General features: G+C 46.0%; 1 protein-coding gene across 3 annotated transcripts in view; it reads right to left on the bottom strand.

Annotated features, from left to right (window-relative positions):
* LOC139392834 (USP6 N-terminal-like protein) overlaps nt 1-23,912 on the bottom strand; it is a 76,462-nt gene that overhangs the window by 15,515 nt on the left and 37,035 nt on the right. For 2 of the 3 annotated variants that reach the window (XM_071141124.1, XM_071141121.1), the window contains 4 exons: nt 6,892-6,965; nt 4,519-4,601; nt 2,936-2,975; nt 2,441-2,521 (listed from right to left, as the gene is read on the bottom strand). In XM_071141124.1, coding sequence (XP_070997225.1) covers nt 2,441-2,521; nt 2,936-2,975; nt 4,519-4,601; nt 6,892-6,965 — 278 coding nt within the window. Of the gene's footprint in view, nt 1-2,440; nt 2,522-2,935; nt 2,976-4,518; nt 4,602-6,891; nt 6,966-14,064; nt 14,301-23,912 lie in introns of those variants that run through there. The other variant, XM_071141123.1, reaches the window with a different exon arrangement.

Here is a 23,912-nt window from a genome sequence, read left to right as displayed (position 1 = left end):
CAAAATAGGAACAAGGTTATCGTTGTTTTTTTACAGAAATGTTTGACGATCGACTAAGAATGCCTTGGAGATCAACCAGTCAGTGAACACTGCTCTAGAAAGTAGGGTAAGATCAATCTCATGCTTCTCTCCGTGGGCTGATATTTCTGCACGGTAGTCCCGGGGAGCAGCGCACATCTTAGAGGAAACATTGGCTGCAACCGAGGCCAGGCGATTTTTACTCACTACGCGCTTTAGCACTCAGCGATCCCGTTCTGTGAGCTTGTGTGACCTACCACTTCACGGCTGAGCCGTTGTTCCTCCTAGACGTTTCCACTTCACAATAACAGCACTTACAGTTGACCGGGGAAGCTCTAGCAGGACAGAAATTTAACAAACTGACTTGTTGGAAAGGTGGCATCCTATGACGGTGCCACGTTGAAAGTCAATGAGCTCTTCCGTGTGGCCATTCTACTGTCAATGTTTGTTTATAGAGATTGCATGGCTGTGTGCTCGATTTTATACAGCTGTCAGTCAAGCAACAGAGGTGGCTAAAATAGCCTAGTTTGAAGAGGCGTCCACATACTTTTAGTGTGTCATACATATATACACAGACATATATACACAGACATATATACACACACAGTGCATCTTCATTACTCAGCAGGCGGAACACAGAGAGGTGGGAGAAGAGAGAGAAACATTGATTTGGAAGGAGATGTGTTTAGGCATCGGATGGCCGGTGATGGGTGATAATTAAAGGTTAACGAATCAGTGTAGGTTGTATGCTCATAGTGCATGTTAGTCTGTGTATGTGAGTTAGTGTGTGTAGTATACGTGTTCTCAGTGAGTGTGTAGGTGTGTTTGTACTGTGTAGTATGTGTGTATGTGTGTTTGTGTGTACAGTGTGTGCCAGATAGACCCACTCAGGGCTTGACGTCTCTACAGCGACAGCCCTGTAATTAGGGCTCTGGTGAGGAAGTCAATGAGTGCACTTGTTCCACTAATCATCAATTGGTGTGTGTGTTTATGCGCATGGTTTCTTTTGGTGAGATTATAGTGTCTGTTTGTGTGTGTCTGTGTGTGTATGAGATCTAAATGTCTCTTCCGTGTAGCGGTCTCTCCCGCTCGCTGCACTCCACAGTCCTCTATCTGTACCATCAATTGACAGTCACATCAACACCTGACCCAGGCTAGAACGCTAGAACCTGCCCTACAGACGCTAGAACCTGCCCTACTGACGCTAGAACCTGCCCTACAGACGCTAGGACCTGCCCTACAGACGCTAGGACCTGCCCTACAGACGCTAGGACCTGCCCTACAGACGCTAGGACCTGCCCTACAGACGCTAGGACCTGCCCTACAGACGCTAGGACCTGCCCTACAGACGCTAGGACCTGCCCTACAGACGCTAGGACCTGCCCTACAGACGCTAGGACCTGCCCTACAGACGCTAGGACCTGCCCTACAGACGCTAGGACCTGCCCTACAGACGCTAGGACCTGCCCTACAGACGCTAGGACCTGCCCTACAGATGCTAGGACCTGCCCTACAGACGCTAGGACCTGCCCTACAGACGCTAGGACCTGCCCTACGGACGCTAGGACCTGCCCTACGGAAGTTTGGACCTGCCCTACGGACGCTAGGACCTGCCTTACGGACGCTAGAACCTGCCCTACAGACGCTAGGACCTGCCCTACAGACGCTAGGACCTGCCTTACAGACGCTAGGACCTGCCCTACAGACGCTAGGACCTGCCTTACGGACGCTAGAACCTGCCCTACAGACGCTAGGACCTGCCCTACAGACGCTAGGACCTGCCTTACAGACGCTAGGACCTGCCCTACAGATGCTAGGACCTGCCCTACAGACGCTAGGACCTTATGACTGCATTAGTATGCTATTGTTTTCAGCAGCACAGGAAAGAAAAAGAGTCATCAACCGTAACCTGTTTAACCAGCCGAAAGAAACGAGCGGAGCACTGACTGACAGAATACGGATGCCCCTACAGGGGGGGTTGGGGGGAGAAACAACAAGTCCTTGGTGGTTGTTGCTTGCCACTGACTTCTTGAAACCAGAGGAAGAGAGAGAACAAGGCTAAAATATTCCCCTAGCCAAGGTTCATTTAAAGACAATTATCCAATTTCCGCTGGAACCATTTCAGAGTACAACTGAAGGATGTCAGAACTGAATGCCCGAGGACCCAACACCTATCATAAAGAAGACCCCAAACTCAGGCACTAACAAAGACAGCTATTACAGAGATCGGACCCCTATAAATGCTCTTCAGGGAGAGACTCACTAATATTTGTTCAGCAAAGAGAAGAAAAGATGTGAGGCACGAGGAGTGGAGGAGAAGAATGTGGAATGTAATATTTGACAACAGGAATGTGGGAATGAAATATTTTAAGAGGGAATGCAAGAAGGGGGAGAGATGGTGAGGGAGGAAGAGAGATCGTACCTTTTCACTGTTCTTATACTTGTCCCAGCTCTTCATCATCTTCAGCCATTTTGAGGTCCTTTCTACCTCTATGTGTTTTTGCTGAGGGGACACAGGAAGTGGCATGTTAACACTTCCTCATTACCAAAACTCTGGAGGAACTGTATATGCAAACAGCAGTATCATACATTTAGCTTCATAAACTCAATACATTTTATGATGTAGGATGAGGCAAAGGTTACAGTGAAATTAGAATACAATCTTAACATCAGCTCAGAACAATATGAATCTCATTGTAAGCTACAGTAGAAGCCTACACAATGTTAGGATTCTGAAACGGAAAGAACTAATCAATTCTCAGCAACCAGAGCTCTATTCATAGCAGTAACGGTAATCGTTATGTGTGTGAAAGACATTTTGTTCTTTCTCATTTGTGAAGGCCATTTTACAGCGGCATAGACATGTGGGATGGGAGAGATGTAGTTAGCCCTGAGGGTCTGAGACGTGGTCGCTCACCTTCTCTTCCACCGAGTCGTAGGACGGAAGGTCATTCTCACTGGAGAGGAGAAACAAACAAGCTTTAGTATTAACACAGCTTTTGGTTTATTATAGAGACACATTCTTGCTTTGAAAATATGCAAGGTATCAATCATTGTTTGACCATGGGCTTAGCTAAGGCTTCGCTGGTCTGGGCCTTTAAGAACATTACACATTTGGTAGACGGGTGGAATGTTAGTAGGTTGTCTCTCTGTCCGACTCAACTCCCTCATACACGGTGAAGATGGACAAGATGGAGCCTCAAGATGATATGTCTCAACGTGAATACGGGCCACTCAAAGATTCTTTCCGGAGTAACTGGAGTCATTAAAGAAATGAATGCTGTTACTGCCAGAGCTCGTTTCACCTTCCCTAACACTCATCAAAGGGAGGGAACATTACACGTCAGCAGCCCAGCAAACAGGAAATAACACATTAAAACATTCCTCCATTCTGGCTACTGTCCTGTCCCAGTTTCAATGCCTCTATGGCTATCTGTCAGTTACACTATGAAACTAACAGTTCAGAGTAGCACAGTTCTGTCTCTGCCACTCAGCCCACTGGCTTAGAGGGGGGGGGGCTGTTCCAATACTCTCAAAATGCATCCTTCCTTCTTTTAGTAATATTAACTAACCTGTCCATGACTAGGCAAGTGAACGTAAGGTTTCCTCTCCATTGCTTTAACCAATCCAACATTGGTCAGACCTGCGGTCAGGTCAGATCTGTGATGACTTCATGGAAGGGAACAGAGCCGGTGTCCCATCCCCCACTTCCTGTGTCTCTGTCCCGGGACTGCCCTGACCCCTGAACCTGACCTTTAACTCATACAGGAAGCACAGAGAGTTTGCAGTCAGCTTGTCGGTGTCTGCCTGTAAATGGGGCATTCCCTTTCTTTTCTCCCTCATTGTCGTCGTCACACCTAGTCAGTATGACCTAGATAGGGCTCTCCTTCCTAGGCTATTTCATGGAGCCTGAGGCCTAATCTCTACTGTCTTCACCATGGGCCCCAGCTCTGTGTCCTAACCAGTCCAAAGTCCTGGCATTAGGCCACAACCTCTTCATCCCGCTCTTCTCTCCAAGACCATAACCTTCAGCCAAGTCCCCATCTGCTCTCTTTCCATCCCTCTCTCTCCCAGACCATAGCCTTCACCCAGGGCCTCAACCTCTCCATCCTTCCCTCTCTCCAGACTATAACCTTCTCTCCATCTCTCTCCAGACCGTGACTGGCCCTGGGCCTGAGCTCCCACACTGATGCCCTGTGATGGCCAGGCCAAAGCCACACAACAACACCAGGATATAGAGAGGGGCTTATACTCAACACCAAGCTGTATAGATAGGAGAAAGTGACTCTCTCTACTTCAAGACAATGGTACTGTTTTAAACTAGTGTTCTTTGAAGCTTTTACTGAAGTTAAATATCAGAACACGAACAAGGGGGAAGATTGTGGTGTGTGTGACTGATTCACATTTCAAAGTTTATTTGCCATGTGTAATGAATTGATCACCTAAGGGTGTGTGTGTGTGTGTGTGTGTGTGTGTGTGTGTGTGTGTGTGTGTTCTTACTGTACAAAGCCGAAGCGGTCAATGACTTTGTACAGGTGGAAGCTTGCATCCTCCCAGGGTTCCACAGTGGCGCCCTCTTTTCCCTGCAATCAAAGAGCCTCATGGGTAAAGCAATGAATAACAAGTAGTTTGAAATGCATTTGTGCTTTAAAACAAAACATCCTTGGGAACATTTGTTTTTTTAACTGTGAATGCAGCACAAATGAGAATGAATACCAATGAGATACTTTGAATGTTAAGAAGTTAAGAAGTAAAATAACTTAATGCCTATATAGAACTGAATGGCTACATACTTTATAAACATCAGCACTATTACAATAGAGACAGAACATGAACATCAGTGTTATTCTATACTGAACAAAAATATAAACGCAACATGTAAAGTGTTGGTCCCATGTTTCATGAGCTGAAATAAATGATCCCAGACATTTTCCATACGCACAGAAAGCTTATTTCTCCTAAATTGTGTGCAGAAATGTGTTTACATCGCTGTGAACATTTCTCCTTTGCCAAGATAATCCATCCACCTGGCATATCAAGAAGTTTATTAAATAGCATTATAATTACACAAGTGCACCTTGTGCTGGGGGACACAAAAAAAAGGCCACTAAAAATGTGCAGTTTTATCACACAACAAAATGCCACAGATGTCTCAAGTTGTGCAATTGGCATGCTGACTGCAAGAATGTCCACCAGAGAATTGAATGTACATTTTTCTACCATAAGCTGCCTACAAAATAGTTTTAGAATTTGGCAGTACGTCCATCCGGACTCACAACCGCAGACCATGTTAATGGCGTTGTGAGGACGAGCGGTTTGCTGATGTCAACGTTGTGAACAGAGTGCCCCATGGTGGCGTTATGGTATGGGCAGGTAGGTACAGTGGGGCAAAAAAAGTATTTAGTCAGCCACCAATTGTGCAAGTTCTCCCACTTAAAAAGATGAGAGAGGCCTGTCATTTTCATCATAGGTACATCATAGGTACACTTCAACTATGACAGACAAAATGAGAAAAATCACATTGTAGGATTTTTAATGAATGTGGTGGTCACTGGTTCTGATCCACACCCTACCTCTTTAAAAAAAAAGGTATCTGTGACCAACAGACGCAAGGCAGTTAACCCACTGTACCCCGGTAGGCCGTCATTGTAAATAAGAATTTGTTCTTAACTGACTTGCCTGGTTAAATAAATGTATTTAAAAAAGTCCAAAAAAGGTGATGAATAGAAAAGAGAGCTAAACAATGTCCAGTGTCAGAGGTCTGCAAGGCCTGAAGGATGTCTAGAAACATCTCTCCCTCCCCTCCCCTCCCCGCACTCCCTTTGTTTACTGGAGATCCTGTCCTAACTTAACCCAGCGCCCTCACACAGCACAAACAGGGGAACATGAATATAAACTCATAGAAAAAGACATCTGGGATGGATAGATTGTTCTTACATCCAACCTCAGGCCAAACACACACAGAGCCTGGAAGAGATGTCAGTGGAAACCCAGACTGTGTCTAAAGCCCGTGTCATGTGGTATCTGCGTATATACACAGGGGCGCACGCACAAGACGGCCGTGTAAAATCAATGTCATAGCAGAATTGGAGCATGATTCTGTTCAGTGTTCCACTTTGTCAAGCTTTACTAGCCTGGACCCAGATCTAGACTTTACTATGTCTCTGCTGTCTATGATTGTCCCAGTTGGAGAGTGTATAGAAGGTTTCTTCCAGTATTCTTCTGTCGAAGGAAACCGGAGGGATAGGCCATACTCAATCACCCTTGAATGAAACTCCATTGATAGAAAACGTTGAGGTCTATAGTGAGAGCATGAACTCCATCTTTGTCTTGGTGTTTTGATAACAGCCCCCCCCCCCCCCCCTCCGACAATGTCATTATGAAACTGAATTGGTTTTGATTGGACTCGTTCCGCCTCGCCAACGAGAGAAAATGGACTCCGCTTGTGATCAGGGTCAAACATCAAAACATAATTAAACTCTGTGTCAGAGTGCCCGCCTCTCTCCTCCACTCCATCCCTCCCTCATTGCTCCTCTCTTAACGAGTGGGCTTGATTATCCTGCCCGCTGGACTAAATAAAAAACGCTAATTTATAAACCAGGCACGACGGCTGGCTATAGTGATGATGCCACAGGCAATGGAAAGAGGTGCCACACACACACACACACACACACACACACGATGGTGTAGATGAGCACACAGACGTTTCACCATCAGTCTGACAAATATGACAACTCTATGACAAAAAAACAAAGCACAAATCTCTGGAAACTTCCTGTAAATATTGTTATCCCAGCTTCTGTCTGGTAGTGACAGACAAACATTCAATACTGCAGGGGATATACTGTCCTTCATTAGCGAAGGGGTTCTTACCTTGTCATATTTGGAGACGATCTCAGCCCTCTCCTTCTCAAGCCTCAGCACAGCATCCTGCTCTGTACCAGACGCTGCCAGAGAAAACAGAGGGGAGGAGAGAGAGAGAGAGGAAGGTAGAAGAGGAAGATAGATGGAAGAAAAGGAGAGGAGAAGAGTTCAAATGTCAATCTTTGTATTGTGGTCCCAGTAGGCTCAGTGAAGGCCAATACAGAATGGAAGTGGTCATGCTGTACCTTTTCACTACTATCAAACACTAAATGGATCAGTTCTCTGGCCCCACACTGAGCCAGGGGTCAAAGGTTAAAGCCTGGCCTACTGTAGCACACACTGCTCTCTGGCCACTTCCTGATTCAGCACCCAATGGGAAGCTCGAAATACAGGAAAACAGGTTAACAAAGCTGGAACATAATATATATATGTGTATGTGTGTGTGTGTGTGTGTGTGTGTGTGTGTGTGTGTGTGTGTGTGTGTGGTAATAGTGTGAAAATTGTGGAAAACTAAAAAGTCTAGGTCAGATTTATTGAAAGAGCCCCATTGGTTCTATGAGTTCACCAATAACAGGTAGTTCTTGTGATGGAATGCGGTCAGCCAGAATATACTGTGTATCTGAGGTTTTCTATTAGCAAAAGGCTGGTACTAAATCATCCTTCCTGATGTAAAAATATTCTGGTACACTTTGTTCCAGTCAAGTCCTGATGGAAAAAGATAGTGAATCTTTCCAGGCGACGGACCAATTGGCATTTCACCTGCTTTGATGTACCTGCACTGAGCTGCCAGCCAAATGCACATTAGAAAGACAAGTGTGTGTGTGTGTGTGTGTGTGTGTGTGTGTGTGTGTGTGTGTGTGCCTCAGACACATTGGACTCATGCAGAGATTGAGAATAAACAAAGCACTGAACTAATTTTCTGTAAATCTATTTTTACACAGATTGAGGCAGTTTGCCAACCATGTCAGTGTGAGAATAAATACATTGCTCCACACACATCACAAGAAAGAACACAATACTGTGTTCTTAGTGAAAGAGGCTATTGTAGATACTCTGTGTGTGCTACTGTGTTTACTGAGCTGGTGTGAGACATGAGGATACAGCTTTTCAACCCTCTCCAATGAGGGTGTGCTGCTTCGCCTCCACTTAAGAAGTACAAGGTCCCAAGAGAAGGGTGGTTTTACAGTTTTAAATCATTTTCTTTTTTCTCTTATCTGTCACTTTGTCAGTCAGTATTCCGACAGGAAGTATTCCACTTTGATTCTTCCCCACTTCCTCCCTTGGCTCGTCCGGAATTTCAATATGTCCGAACAAACGTCGCTCTTATCGAGCCGCCTGGAATTTTTATGACAGGGTGGTGTGTCACTGTCACAGTGAAAGGCATGCCGTCATTTGCTGACAATGGCACACAGAGTGGGAGAAGGGACAGCAGGGGGACACTGTCTGGAAACAAATAACGGGTTTTTTCTTCCCCCCACTGAATTTTTCCATGGTTCAGTGGAATGGAATTCTGGGTCTTGAGTCTTCCCATAGTAAAGCCCAGTGTTGGCAGCAGTAACACACACTGAACCCCCCAGTGGCCATATTAGTATTCAACAGGGGCAGCGCTTAAGCTAAACGCAATTAGATTCTTTCATGCTCGGGGAATGGCACAGGCATCCGTGACTCCGTGTTTGTAAGGGGTTGGAGGCTCGTTCAGAATGTGTTTGTTGTGTTGCTTGGACTGCTGTGACTCCTCATGCCTACAGAACACTCCTGGACAAGCCCCTTCCTTAACGCTACGGGGCTGCTTGAGGAAAACATACATCCCCGAACCTTTGCACTTCCAGCGAGTCACCCTATCCTCCCCTTTTTCCTCACCCTGTCCACTCCTACTCCTCTTTTCCCTGGTTAGACCCCCTACCTCCCTGACCTTTCACCCCTCCCTCATCCTCCTCTGCCAGTCTCAACCGCTTCCTCTTCACATGGCAGTGCCCTGTGGCGACAGCTGCGTAGAACGGCAGGTCATTTCCCTCTCCCGCTGCGATTAAAATGTCCCCGTCGGTCTAGTGCTTTGGAAATGACCCGATTCTCCGCTTTCCCCTTCACTCCTGCTCTCTACCACCCGTCAAACAGCTGTCCCTCTCTTTCTCTCCATCCATCACAGAGGTCATAACAGAGTATTAGAATAGAAAGCTGTCATTTTCCCTGCTGAAAGGTATTAATCATACATTAGGCCAGAGAACTGGTCTCGCTCACTCACAGGTTAGGGACAACATGTTGTCGATCTGTATATGACCTGTCTGTCCATGACGATTCAACCGTAGATCAAGTCGATAGAAGAATGAACTTAGGATCATGCGTTCATCCAATCAGACTCAGAGTCCGTCTTCTGGACAACAGCATCATCAAAAACATCAGACTCTAAAATAACATCCCTCTCAGTTAACATAATAACACTGTGTCTTCCTGTGTCGTCTTATCTCTAAAGTATCTGTCTGTATTCATCACAACTCCTGTCAAAGAATGAGTCTGGATGACTGTAAACAACTATGACAATAGACAATATATAATATTCTGCTCCTCTCTTTTAGAGACTAGCGGTTTCGAGTCCAGGACTTGTCTTTATAACAAGTAGTGTTATTTTGCTCTCTACTCCTCTCGCCCTCCAAGTTAACACTCATTGCCGGTTCTTATCTGCAAAGGTACTGAAGCTGCATGGTTCTAATGGAAAGCCTGGTTGGAGGAGAAGTCATTTCCTGTCCTTTGTTCTTGAACTCACAGTGCCTCACACTTCACTTTGTTCATCCGCCTCTCGAGCCTGCCTGTGTTCAGCCAATCAACACGTCCCAAGGCCGGACCTGGAGACGACCAAGCTGAGAGCGCTGCCTCTATTCACCTTACCGCATTACATATTGGGAAACAAGGATCTATTAAGGGCAATCACGAAGGGCACCAAGGCCTGGTCAAATCATGCCTTGAAATGAGAAGAATGTAAAAAGTGAACAAAAAGAGAAATGCCTAGTGAATAAGGTCTGAAAGTGAAATAAAACATTGGCGTTTGCGGTACGCCAAAGTTCTAAATGGAGCATGTGTGTGTGCCGTCGCACCATTGTGTGTCCAAATATACAAACACACACACACACGAGCCTGATGTCACCCAACTGTCAGGGTAACAGCAAAAAAAACCTGTAGGCTAACCACATGTGGCATAACACTGGGCATGCTATTAGCATTGCTTCAAAACTATATTCATTTGCCCAAACTAGAAGTAAAACACAAACATGTTTCTACCTGTACCCAACCACATCACACATACAGTTGAAGTCGGAAGTTTACATACACTTAGCTTGGAGTCCTTAAAACTCATTTTTCAACCACAAATTTCCACAAATTTCTTGTTAACTTATTGGTGACAGGGGGCAGTATTTTCACGTCCGGATGAAAAGCATGCCCAAATTCAACTGCCTGCTACTCATCCCCAGAAGATAAGATATGCATATATATATTTGGGTAGTAAACACTCTGAAGTTTCTAAAACTGTTTGAATCATGTCTGTGAGTATAACAGAACTTATTTAGCAGGTGAAACCCCGAGGACAAACCATTCAGATTAGTTTTTTTTAGGTCACTCTTTTCAATGCGTTTTCATTGGGAATCCAGATTTCTAAGGGACCTTCTTGCAGCTCCTACCACTTCCACTGGATGTCAACAGTCTTTAGAAATTGGTTGAGGTTATTCCTTTGTGTAATGAAGAAGTAGCCCTGTTCAGAACGAGGGTCACTTGTAGTGTACTGTTAGATAGAGGCGCATGACCAGAAAGCTAGCTACAGTTTGTTTTTCCTCCTGTATTGAACACAGATCATCCCATCTTCAATTTTATAGATTATTTACATTAAAAAATACCTAAAGTTGTATTACAAAAGAAGTTTGAAATGTTTTGGCAAAGTTTACAGGTAACGTTTGAGATATTTTGTAGTCACGTTGCGCAAGTTGGAACTGGTGTTTTTCTGGATCAAACGCGCCAAATAAATGGACATTTTGGATATATATGGACGGAATTAATCGAACAAAAAGGACCATTTGTGATGTTTATGGGACATATTGGAGTGCCAACAAAAGAAGCTCGAAAAAGGTAAGGCATGAATTATATTTTTATTTCTGAGTTTTGGTCTAGAGGGTTGAAATATTATTTTATCTTTGTTTAAGGAGGTGCTAAAAGGTACAAAAGTATCTATATACACAGTAAAACAAGTCCTATATTGACATAACCTGAAAGGCCGCTTAGAAATGTCCTCTGGTGTGATGAAACAAAAATTGAACTGTTTCGCCATAATGACCATTGTTATAATTGAAGGAAAAAGGAGGAGGCTTGCAAGCCGAGGAACACCATCCCAACCGTGAAGCATGGGGGTGGCAGCATCATGTTATGGGGTGCTTTGCTGCAGGAAGGACTGGTGCACTTCACAAAATAGATGGCATCATGAGCGAGGGAAATTATGTGGATATATTGAAGCAACATCTCAAGACATCAGTCAGGAAGTTAAAGCTTGGTCGCAAATGGGTCTTCCTAATGGACAATGACCCCAGGCATACTTCCAAAGGTGTGGCAAAATGGCTTAAGGACAACAAAGTCAAGGTATTGGAGTGGCCATCACAAAGCCCTGACCTCAATCCTATAGAACATTTGTGGTCAGAAATGAAAAAGCGTGTGCGAGCAAGGAGGCCTACAAACCTGACTCAGTTACACAAGCTCTGTCAGTAGGAATGGGACAAAATTCACCCAACTTATTGTGGGAAGCTTGTGGAAGGCTACCCGAAATGTTTGACCTAAGACTGGGAATTTTTACTAGGATTAAATGTCAGGAATTGTGAAAAACTGAGTTTAAATGTATTTGGCTAAGGTGTATGTAAACTTCCGACTTCAACTGTAGTTGACCTCAACAGTAGGGTTGCACAATTTAGAGAATATTCAGAGGTGGAAAATTTCTGTGGGAATTAATGGGGATATATACAAATACATATTAAATCCATTTCAATGTAGATTATTTTTGCATTGGATATATTTCTCCATTTGGAGACAGAAACAAACATTTTTTACCTTATCATAAGTAGACATAATTGCAAATGATTAAATCCTTCCAATAGAAATTTTAAAAAACTATTTACTCTTCACATGGGATGATTTCACTGAAAAACAAAAAGGGAATATTGAATGATCCCCAATGATCCATCGCATCTCCCAAAAACGTTATCATACATCTGTACACTTATAGTCTAGAACCTAAAGCGGTGGTTGTCTTCCTCTCAGGCTTCCATGTCTTCTCCCTGGACCTCCTCAATGTCTACTTCTTGAACATCGGACTGAGTCCTCATCTTCCCTTTTACTTTCCAACCCTGTTGAGGATGGCTCGTTGTCAAGCTCAAAAAGCCTCACATTTTCCCAGATGGCCACCAATTTTTCACCCCTTGTATTGGTCAGCCTGTTGCGCGCTTTGGTGTGTGTGTTCCCAAACAAGGATCAGTTGCGCTCTGAGGCAGCTGATGTTGGTGGGATTTGAAGGATGATGGATGCAACAGTGGAAAGAGCCTCAGATCCATAAAGTCCCTTCCACCAGGTGGCTGATGAGACATGTTGGCACGACTGCCATATTGCATCTCCATCCCAAAGCCCTTGCTTGGAAGTGTACTTCCCCAGACTGCCAAGAACCTTACCCTCATCCAAGCCAAGGTGGCGAGACACTGTAGTGATGACACCATAGGTCTTGTTGATCTCTGCACCAGACAGGATGCTCTTGCCAGCATACTTGGGGTCCAACGTATTTGCTGCGGCGTGTATGGGTTTCAGCCAGAAGTCTTCACGCTTTTTGATGTATTTCAGAACTGCAGTTTCCTCTGCTTGGAGCAACAGTGAAGTGGGAAGGGCAGTACGGAATTGTTCTCTTACATCAGACAGGAAGGCACTGTCTCCCTCAATCCATGCAATGCCTACTGCTATAGGTTTCAGGAGTTTCAGGTTGCTAACCACTCTTTACCAAAATACATCATCCAGGAGGATCCTCTTGATGGGGCTGTCCATTTCGGCAGACTGTGATATGGCCATTTCTTGGAGAGACTCCTTTCCCTCCAGGAGACTGTCAAACATGATGACAACACCACCCCAACGGGTGTTGCTGGGCAACTTCAATGTGGTGCTCTTATTCTTCTCACTTTGCTTAGTGAGGTAGATTGCTGCTATAACTTGATGACCCTTCACATACCTAACCATTTCCTTGGCTCTCTTGTAGAGTGTATCCATTGTTTTCAGTGCCAAGATGTCCTTGAGGAGCAGATTCAATGCATGAGCATTACAGCCAATGGGTGTGATGACTGCCTTCAGCTCATCTGCAATGTAGAGACCGGTGTGTCTGTTGTCCCTTGTGTCTGTGCTCTTGTAGAATACTGGTTGAGGGGGTGGAGATGATGTAGCTAATTATTCCTTGCCCACGAACATTCGACCACCCATCAGAGGTGATTGCAATACAGTCTGCTTGCTCTATGATTTGCTTGACCTTCACTTGAACTCTGTTGAACTCTGCATCCAGCAAATGAGTAGATAAAGCATGTCTGGTTGGAGGGGTGTATGATGGCTGAAGACCATTCAGAAATCTCTTCCAATACACATTGCCTGTGAGCATCAGAGGTGCACCAGTTGCATACACAGCTCGAGCAAGACATTCATCAGCACTTCTTACTACGTTCCTCCATTGAGTCAAAAAAAAAATCTGATTCCAGGAGGACAATGAGCTGGTGCTATCGATAAGGTATCTGATTCATCATTTTCACCTCGAATAGAAGTAGAGGGACTTTTGTCCGAGGTTGCTTGTTGTGAGCGCTGAGGGAACGTTATGCACTTGGCCAGATGATTCTGCGTCTTTGTTGCATTCTTCACATATGATTTGGCACAGTATTTGCAAATGTACAACATGAAGACATGTCTACCCACAGAGTAGTTTACTCTCAATCTACGTTGACAGACGTCTCAATTGTAAACTGTGCAACACCATTAGAACTATATCATTTAAGTTACATTTTTCAACTAAATTCAATCTGACAGAAGCAATAGCTGTTCTTGAACACCAGCAGTTTGTCGTAGTAAGGTGGCAAAAAACCAAAGCAGTATTTTTTGCCTGAAGTCAGTTGCCTCAGTGACATCGTGTCTTACCTCTCTTCACGCTCTCTGTTGGATCCTCCAGTCTACTGAGAGATTTAGTCCGCATTAGTGACAGCCCGGGCTAGACAAACAACCCATCCCAGAACCACTGACTCTGCCACGGCAACTACGTCGCACGACAACAGTCCCCGTACCAATGAGAGGAACCAGAGAGACAGACAAACGGTGGCTTGTATTGATACACTCTTCTGAGCAGCAGACGGGAGATCAGAGTGGTTGAGTTTGAGGGCCTCGGTCACAATGCAGCCGTTTGTTTACTTTACAAAGAGATTAGAGAACGAGAGAGGGAACAAGAGAGAATGAGAGAGAGAAGGAGAGAGGGAACAAGAAGGAGAGAGGGAACAAGAGAGAGAATGAGAGGGAGAACGAGGGACACTGACTTCAGCATCAAGTCACCGATATCCCACTCACAACATTCCACACCCAAACACACAACAACAGCCCCTATTCAATACATCAGAGAAGAGAGGGAGGGAGAGAGGGAGCAAATAAGAGAGAGGGAGGGAAAGAGGGATAGTGGGTGGGACACAAGGCGAGGGAGATCAGAAATCAAGGGAGAGCCAAGCGTTCTTGAGAAACAGCCTTCATCAATGAGACTCACTTTCAACTCCTGTGGCGAGTCTTATACCCAGAACGATCATGTTGATCAGGCATATTGCAGGACAGCCGGAGCGAGAAGAGGAAGGGGAGGGAGGGAGAGAAAAGGAGAGGAGGAAAGATAATGGTTTCTATCTCCTCCCTTAATCGCTACAGTATGTATCTACCCTGGCACACATAAACGACCCAGGCCAACGCCCAGTAAGGGAATGGCTGATGTGGCGTTTTAAAGCATCGAGGTCATCCTGCAGGGCAGGCAGGCAGGCTTGGAGGTTCTGGCGTCCTTTCTGGGAATGTTCTCACACACGGGATGGTTTCTGAGAAGGGACACGTCCATTGCTACCATGCTGTCAGTAACATGGCTTGGGAGTTATTGAGCACATTCCAGTGAATCCTCTTCAAAATAAGGACAGTAATTTTATTTGAAATTAATGTTATGAAACGCATCTCGCCTTCACTCTTGCCCTCTCTGTATTTGTCAAGACCAGCAGGATATTGTCATCTTGAGTGAGAAGTTGACCCTTCACCTCTCTCACAGCTGTTGCACAGCTCTCTCTCTCGACTGTTGTACACCTCTCTCTCTCTCTCTCTCTCTCTCTCTCTCTCTCGACTGTTGTACACTCTCGACTGTTGTACACTCCCTCTCTCTCTCACTCTCTCGACTGTTGTACACTCACTCGCTCTCTCTCGAATGTTGTACACTCTCTCTCTCGACTGTTGTACACACTCTCTCTCTCTCTCGACTGTTGTACACACTCTCTCTCTCTCGACTGTTGTACACACTCTCTCTCGACTGTTGTACACACTCTCTCTCTCTCTCTCGACTGTTGTACACACTCTCTCTCACGACTGTTGTACACACTCTCTCTCTCGCTCTCGACTGTTGTACACACTCTCTCTCTCTCGACTGTTGTACACACTCTCTCTCGACTGTTGTACACTCTCTCTCGACTGTTGTACACACACTCTCTCTCTCTCGACTGTTGTACACACTCTCTCTCTCTCTCTCTCTCGACTGTTGTACACACTCTCTCTCTCTCTCGACTGTTGTACACACTCTCTCTCTCTCGCTTTCGACTGTTGTACACACTCTCTCTCGACTGTTGTACACACTCTCTCTCTCGACTGTTGTACACACTCTCTCTCTCGACTGTTGTACACACTCTCTCGACTGTTGTACACACTCTCTCGACTGTTGTACACACTCTCTCGACTGTTGTACACACTCTCTCTCTCTCGACTGTTGCACACACACTCTCTCTCTCGACTGTTGCACACACACTCTCTCTCTCGACTGTTGCACACACTCTCTCTCTCTCTCGACTGTTGCACACACTCTCTCTCTCTCTCGACTGTTGTACACACTCTCTCTCTCTCGACTGTTGTACACACTCTCTCTCACGACTGTTGTACACACTCTCTCTCTCTCGCTCTCGACTGTTGTACACACTCTCTCTCTCGACTGTTGTACACACTCTCTCTCTCGACTGTTGTACACACTCTCTCTCTCTCTCGACTGTTGTACACACTCTCTCTCTCGACTGTTGTACACACTCTCTCTCTCTCGACTGTTGTACACACTCTCTCTCTCTCGACTGTTGCACACACACTCTCTCTCTCTCTCGACTGTTGCACACACTCTCTCTCTCTCTCTCGACTGTTGCACACACTCTCTCTCTCTCTCTCGACTGTTGCACACACTCTCTCTCTCTCTCGACTGTTGCACACTCTCTCTCTCTCTCTCACTGTTGTACACTCTCTCTCTCTCTCGACTGTTCGACTGTTGTACACACTCTCTCTCTCTCTCTCTCTCTCTCGACTGTTGTACACACTCTCTCTCTCTCGACTGTTGTACACCTCCTCTCTCTCTCGACACACCTCTCTCTCTCTCTCTCTCTCGACTGTTGTACACCTCTCTCTCTCTCGACTGTTGTACACTCTCGACTGTTGTACACTCCCTCTCTCTCTCACTCTCTCTCTCTCTCTCTCGACTGTTGTACTCCTCTCTCTCTCTCTCGACTGTTGTACACCTCTCTCTCTCTCTCGACTGTTGTACACCTCTCTCTCTCTCGACTGTTGTACACCTCTCTCTCTCTCTCTCTCTCGACTGTTGTACACTCCCTCTCTCTCTCACTCTCTCGACTGTTGTACACTCACTCGCTCTCTCTCGAATGTTGTACACTCTCTCTCTCGACTGTTGTACACACTCTCTCTCGACTGTTGTACACACTCTCTCTCTCTCTCTCTCGACTGTTGTACACCTCTCTCTCTCTCTCTCGACTGTTGTACACCTCTCTCTCTCTCTCGACTGTTGTACACCTCTCTCTCTCTCTCTCTCGACTGTTGTACACCTCTCTCTCTCTCTCTCTCGACTGTTGTACACCTCTCTCTCTCTCTCTCGACTGTTGTACACCTCTCTCTCTCTCTCGACTGTTGTACACCTCTCTCTCTCTCTCTCTCGACTGTTGTCGACTGTTGTACACTCTCTCTCTCTCTCTCTCGACTGTTGTACACACTCTCTCTCTCGACTGTTGTACACTCTCTCTCTCTCGACTGTTGTACACTCTCTCTCTCTCGACTGTTGTACACTCTCTCTCTCTCGACTGTTGTACACACTCTCTCTCTCGACTGTTGTACACACTCTCTCGACTGTTGTACACACTCTCTCTCTCGACTGTTGTACACACTCTCTCTCTCTCTCGACTGTTGTACACTCTCTCGACTGTTGTACACCTCTCTCTCTCTCGACTGTTGTACTCCTCTCTCTCTCTCTCTCTCTCTCGACTGTTGTACACTTCTCTCTCTCGACTGTTGTACACTTCTCTCTCTCTCTCTCTCTCTCTCGACTGTTGTACACACTCTCTCTCTCTCTCTCTCTCTCTCTCTGTACACTGTTGTACACCTCTCTCTCTCTCGACTGTTGTACACCTCTCTCTCTCGACTGTTGTACACCTCTCTCTCTCTCGACTGTTGTACACCTCTCTCTCTCTCGACTGTTGTACACCTCTCTCTCTCTCGACTGCTGTACACCTCTCTCTCTCTCGACTGTTGTACACCTCTCTCTCTCTCTCGACTGTTGTACACCTCTCTCTCTCTCTCGACTGTTGTACACCTCTCTCTCTCTCTCTCGACTGTTGTACACCTCTCTCTCACTCTCTCGACTGTTGTACACTCCCTCTCTCTCACTCTCGACTGTTGTACACTCACTCGCTCTCTCTCGAATGTTGTACACTCTCTCTCTCTCGACTGTTGTACACACTTTCTCTCGACTGTTGTACACACTCTCTCTCTCTCGACTGTTGTACACCTCTGTCTCTCTCTCTCGACTGTTGTACACCTCTCTCTCTCTCTCGACTGTTGTACACCTCTCTCTCTCTCTCGACTGTTGTACACCTCTCTCTCTCGACTGTTGTACACCTCTCTCTCTCTCGACTGTTGTACACCTCTCTCTCTCTCTCGACTGTTGTACACACTCTCTCTCTCGACTGTTGTACACTCTCTCTCGACTGTTGTACACACTCTCTCTCTCGACTGTTGCACACACTCTCTCTCTCTCTCTCGACTGTTGCACACACTCTCTCTCTCTCTCTCGACTGTTGCACACACTCTCTCTCTCTCTCTCGACTGTTGCACACACTCTCTCTCTCTCTCTCGACTGTTGCACACACTCTCTCTCTCTCTCTCGACTGTTGCACACACTCTCTCTCTCTCTCTCGACTGTTGCACACACTCTCTCTCCCTCTCTCGACTGTTGCACACACTCTCTCTCTCTCTCGACTGTTGTACACCTCTCTCTCTCGAATGTTGTACACCTCTCTCTCTCTCTCTCGACTGTTGTACACCTCTCTCTCTCGACTGTTGTACACCTCTCTCTCTCGACTGTTGTACACCTCTCTCTCTCGACTGTTGTACACCTCTCTCTCGACTGTTGTACACCTCTCTCTCGACTGTTGTACACCTCTCTCTCGACTGTTGTACACCTCTCTCTCGACTGTTGTACACCTCTCTCTCGACTGTTGTACACCCCTCTCTCGACTGTTGTACACACTCTCTCTCTCTCTCTCGACTGTTGTACTCCTCTCTCTCTCTCTCTCGACTGTTGTACACCTCTCTCTCTCTCTCGACTGTTGTACACCTCTCTCTCTCTCTCGACTGTTGTACACCTCTCTCTCTCTCTCGACTGTTGTACACCTCTCTCTCTCTCTCTCGACTGTTGTACACCTCTCTCTCTCTCTCGACTGTTGTACACACTCTCTCTCTCTCTCTCGACTGTTGTACACACTCTCTCTCTCGACTGTTGTACACACTCTCTCTCTCGACTGTTGTACACTCTCGACTGTTGTACACCTCTCTCGACTGTTGTACACCTCTCTCGACTGTTGTACACCTCTCTCTCTCTCGTTGTACACCTCTCTCTCTCTCGTTGTACACCTCTCTCTCTCTCGTTGTACACCTCTCTCTCTCTCGTTGTACACCTCTCTCTCTCTCGTTGTACACCTCTCTCTCTCGTTGTACACCTCTCTCTCGACTGTTGTACACCTCTCTCGACTGTTGTACACCTCTCTCGACTGTTGTACACCTCTCTCTCGACTGTTGTACACCTCTCTCTCGACTGTTGTACACCTCTCTCGACTGTTGTACACCTCTCTCTCGACTGTTGTACACCTCTCTCTCGACTGTTGTACACCTCTCTCTCGACTGTTGTACACCTCTCTCTCGACTGTTGTACACCTCTCTCTCGACTGTTGTACACCTCTCTCTCGACTGTTGTACACCTCTCTCTCGACTGTTGTACACCCCTCTCTCGACTGTTGTACACCCCTCTCTCGACTGTTGTACACCCCTCTCTCGACTGTTGTACACCCCTCTCTCGACTGTTGTACACCCCTCTCTCGACTGTTGTACACCCCTCTCTCGACTGTTGTACACCTCTCTCTCGACTGTTGTACACCTCTCTCTCGACTGTTGTACACCTCTCTCTCGACTGTTGTACACCTCTCTCTCGACTGTTGTACACCTCTCTCTCGACTGTTGTACAGTTCTCCCTCTCCAGTCTTCAGAATTGTATATAAAAATCTGCCAAGCACTTTGGCAACTGTTTGTGTGGGCGATCTCTGGCACCACATCACAAGATGAAAACAGAGAGGAGTGTCATACAAACTCCCCCATACTAAACTTTCATGCAAATATAAAACAAGCGATTTAAATCTGTTCTGCACTCCAGCGACAAGGGGATCCGAGCTGTGTCTGTTCTGTTAGGTGTGTTGTGTACAGTGTGTGAGGTTCACAGTTGAAGGTGTCAAATAACAGAAGTGTCAATCTATGCAGACCACACACACATTGTCGCTGGAGTGTTGAATTTAAAAAAATCAGACTTTCCCTGAACTACTGGTCTTTCTGTACTGTAAAACAGTAGTCTAAGCTTTGTGCAATCTGACGCCAGGCAGAGGGACTAAAAGACATCACTTCACAGTTAGGATCAATACTCCCTCCCCAAAGGACAGCTAATCAATATTCAATTGGCAATCAATCAGCAGCAGTGTAGAGTATAACCAGACTATTCATCATCTAAATACATGACATGCACACAGAACAAATTTATGAGCAATTAAAGAGCCCATACAGTCTTCATCCACCTATTCTGATTATCACTTAGAGAGAGACACTCTGGACCAACGCCTTGGTGTGGGTTGGCAGCAGTAAAGACAGGGAGGTGGGGGGGAGGAAGAGAGAGAGAGAGAAAAGAGAGAAAAGAAGGGGCACAGTCTCATTGTTCCTTTGGGCGGAGCCTGACGCCATCTCTCACTCTGTCCATCTCTGTCACACAAGCACACACAAACCACTTGTGTCCCCACACCACACTACGCACGATGAAATCATTTGCTATGAGTAATGACAGCTTGACAAGTGCAGTGCCTGACTAGTACAGTACACAAACAACTGTATGTATGGGAGCTATAGTGTTATCTTCAACGTCAACGTATCAAACAAGGAACGCAACAATATTAGTACATTGAATGACGCGATTGAGAGAGAATGTGCCTAGATTCAGCAGTCGTGTTCTTTACAGTCTGTTTACATCTAGTCTAATAACAGGTGTACACAAAAACAAATAGGACTGTCACAACTCGTCTGGAGGGGGGGGGGGGGGCTAACATACATCACTCCCCCTTTCATCTCTACCTGGCTGGTCAGTAGAGAGAGGGGGGTGGAGAGAGAGAGAGCTAACATACATCACTCCCCCTTTCATCTCTACCTGGCTGGTCAGTAGGGAGAGGGGGGTGGAGAGAGAACTCTGGTTCCTTTGATATCTACACTACTGAAAGACCTCTCCACTAACCAAAGGGCCTGTGTATAAGCATTCACAGTCCAGCCATTTCAAGGCTAAGACAGAGCTACCCTTCACTGTGAGTACGCATGTTTCACATTAAAACAGAAAGCAGGTTTTTTTAGTTTGAAAACTAACTGGATGGGAACTTTGTGCCGTTTTCATTTACCCCAGAAAATAATTGAATACTGGTTCATATTTTTTTTAAAGGAGCCCTGAGACAGAGAGAGAAACAGAACCAGTGCTGAGTGCCATCTTATCTAATATGTTGCTCTAACAGATACAGCTCCGTCCACCACATGGATACATTCTCCTGTGAGGCCAAGATTACAAAACAAAATTTGAATAATTGAGCAAGCGGCTCTCTCCTAGCAGTTAGAAATATGACAGATTTCACATGGGAGGGAGAGAGGGAAGAAGAGAAGGAGTGTGAGGAGAAACGTCCTTCATGCAGAATTCATTACAGAGACAGTATGATGCCAACGTTGCTGACCAGAGCAGAGTGGCTGAGAGGGAAGAAGACTGCAGCTGGGCACTGGAGCAGCAGGCTGCTTTAGACTGGTTATAAATCCCTATGGACCCACCTCAGTTCCAGCACAGCAGTATGGGAAAGGAAAGGGGGCAAACCTAGTCAGTTGTACAACTGCTCCTAGCTCCTCCCATCACCTGCCTGGCCAGCAGAATGCTGAACTGTACAACTGCTCCTAGCTCCTTCCGTCACCTGCCTGGCTAGCAGAATGCTGAACTATAATACTGCCCCTAGCTCCTCCCGTCACCTGCCTGGCCAGCAGAATGCTGAACTGTAATACTGCCCCTAGCTCCTCCCGTCACCTGCCTGGCCAGCAGAATGCTGAACTGTAATACTGCTCCTAGCTCCTCCCGTCACCTGCCTGGCCAGCAGAATGCTGAACTGTAATACTGCTCCTAGCTCCTCCCGTCACCTGCCTGGCCAGCAGAATGCTGAACTGTAATACTGCTCCTAGCTCCTCCCGTCACCTGCCTGGCCAGCAGAATGCTGAACTGTAATACTGCTCCTAGCTCCTCCCGTCACCTGCCTGGCCAGCAGAATGCTGAACTGTAATACTGCTCCTAGCTCCTCCCGTCACCTGCCTGGCCAGCAGAATGCTGAACTGTAATACTGCTCCTAGCTCCTCCCGTCACCTGCCTGGCCAGCAGAATGCTGAACTGTAATACTGCTCCTAGCTCCTCCCGTCACCTGCCTGGCCAGCAGAATGCTGAACTGTAATACTGCTCCTAGCTCCTCCCGTAACCTGCCTGGCCAGCAGAATGCTGAACTGTAATACTGCTCCTAGCTCCTCCCGTCACCTGCCTGGCCAGCAGAATGCTGAACTGTAATACTGCTCCTAGCTCCTCCCGTCACCTGCCTGGCCAGCAGAATGCTGAACTGTAATACTGCTCCTAGCTCCTCCCGTCACCTGCCAGACAGAATGTCAGACACAGAATGCCAGACACAACATACTGATGGAGTTAGTAGTATCCCAGGATCTCACTTCAAATATAGGGACATTGGCTTTCGCAAACGCTCACTAGTCCTCACTGATCCTGCACATACATATTCAGACATGTACATTCTGCATCCAGAGAGATAACCACCCTGCTGATACTTTACATGTACATTCTGCATCCAGAGAGATAACGACCCTGTTGATACTTTACATGTACATTCTGCATCCAGAGAGATAAAGACCATGCTGATACTTTACATGTACATTCTGCATCCAGAGAGATAACGACCCTGCTGATACTTCACATGTACATTCTGCATCCAGAGAGATAACGACCCTGCTGATACTTTACATGTACATTCTGCTTCCAGAGAGATAACGACCAGTGGTACTTTACATGTACATTCTGCTTCCAGAGAGATAACGACCAGTGGTACTTTACATGTACATTCTGCATCCAGAGAGATAACGACCCTGTTGATACTTTACATGTACATTCTGCATCCAGAGAGATAACGACCAGTGGTACTTTACATGTACATTCTGCTTCCAGAGAGATAACGACCCTGTTGATACTTTACATGTACATTCTGCATCGAGAGAGATAACGACCCTGCTGATACTTTACATGTACATTCTGCATCCAGAGAGATAACGACCCTGTTGATACTTTACATGTACATTCTGCATCCAGAAAGATAACGACCCTGTTGATACTTTACATGTACATTCTGCATCCAGAGAGATAACCACCCTGCTGATACTTTACATGTACATTCTGCATCCAGAGAGATAACGACCCTGTTGATACTTTACATGTACATTCTGCATCCAGAGATAACGACCCGGCTGATACTTTATATGTACATTCTGCATCCAGAGAGATAACGACCCTGTTGATACTTTACATGTACATTCTGCATCCAGAAAGATAACGACCCTGTTGATACTTTACATGTACATTCTGCATCCAGAAAGATAACGACCCTGTTGATACTTTACATGTACATTCTGCATCCCGAGAGATAACGACCCTGTTGATACTTTACATGTACATTCTGCATCCAGAGAGATAACCACCCTGCTGATACTTTACATGTACATTCTGCATCCAGAGAGATAACGACCCGGCTGATACTTTATATGTACATTCTGCATCCAGAGAGATAACGACCCTGTTGATACTTTACATGTACATTCTGCATCCAGAGAGATAACGACCCTGTTGATACTTTACATGTACATTCTGCATCCAGAGAGATAACGACCCGGCTGATACTTTATATGTACATTCTGCATCCAGAGAGATAACGACCCTGTTGATACTTTACATGTACATTCTGCTTCCAGAGAGATAACGACCCTGCTGATACTTTACATGTACATTCTGCATCCAGAGAGATAACGACCCTGCTGATACTTCACATGTACATTCTGCATCCAGAGAG

Source organism: Oncorhynchus clarkii, chromosome 33 (assembly GCF_045791955.1).
Source record: "Oncorhynchus clarkii lewisi isolate Uvic-CL-2024 chromosome 33, UVic_Ocla_1.0, whole genome shotgun sequence".
In the NCBI taxonomy this organism is placed as follows: domain Eukaryota; kingdom Metazoa; phylum Chordata; class Actinopteri; order Salmoniformes; family Salmonidae; genus Oncorhynchus; species Oncorhynchus clarkii.
This window is presented reverse-complemented; position numbering and strand designations above follow the sequence as displayed.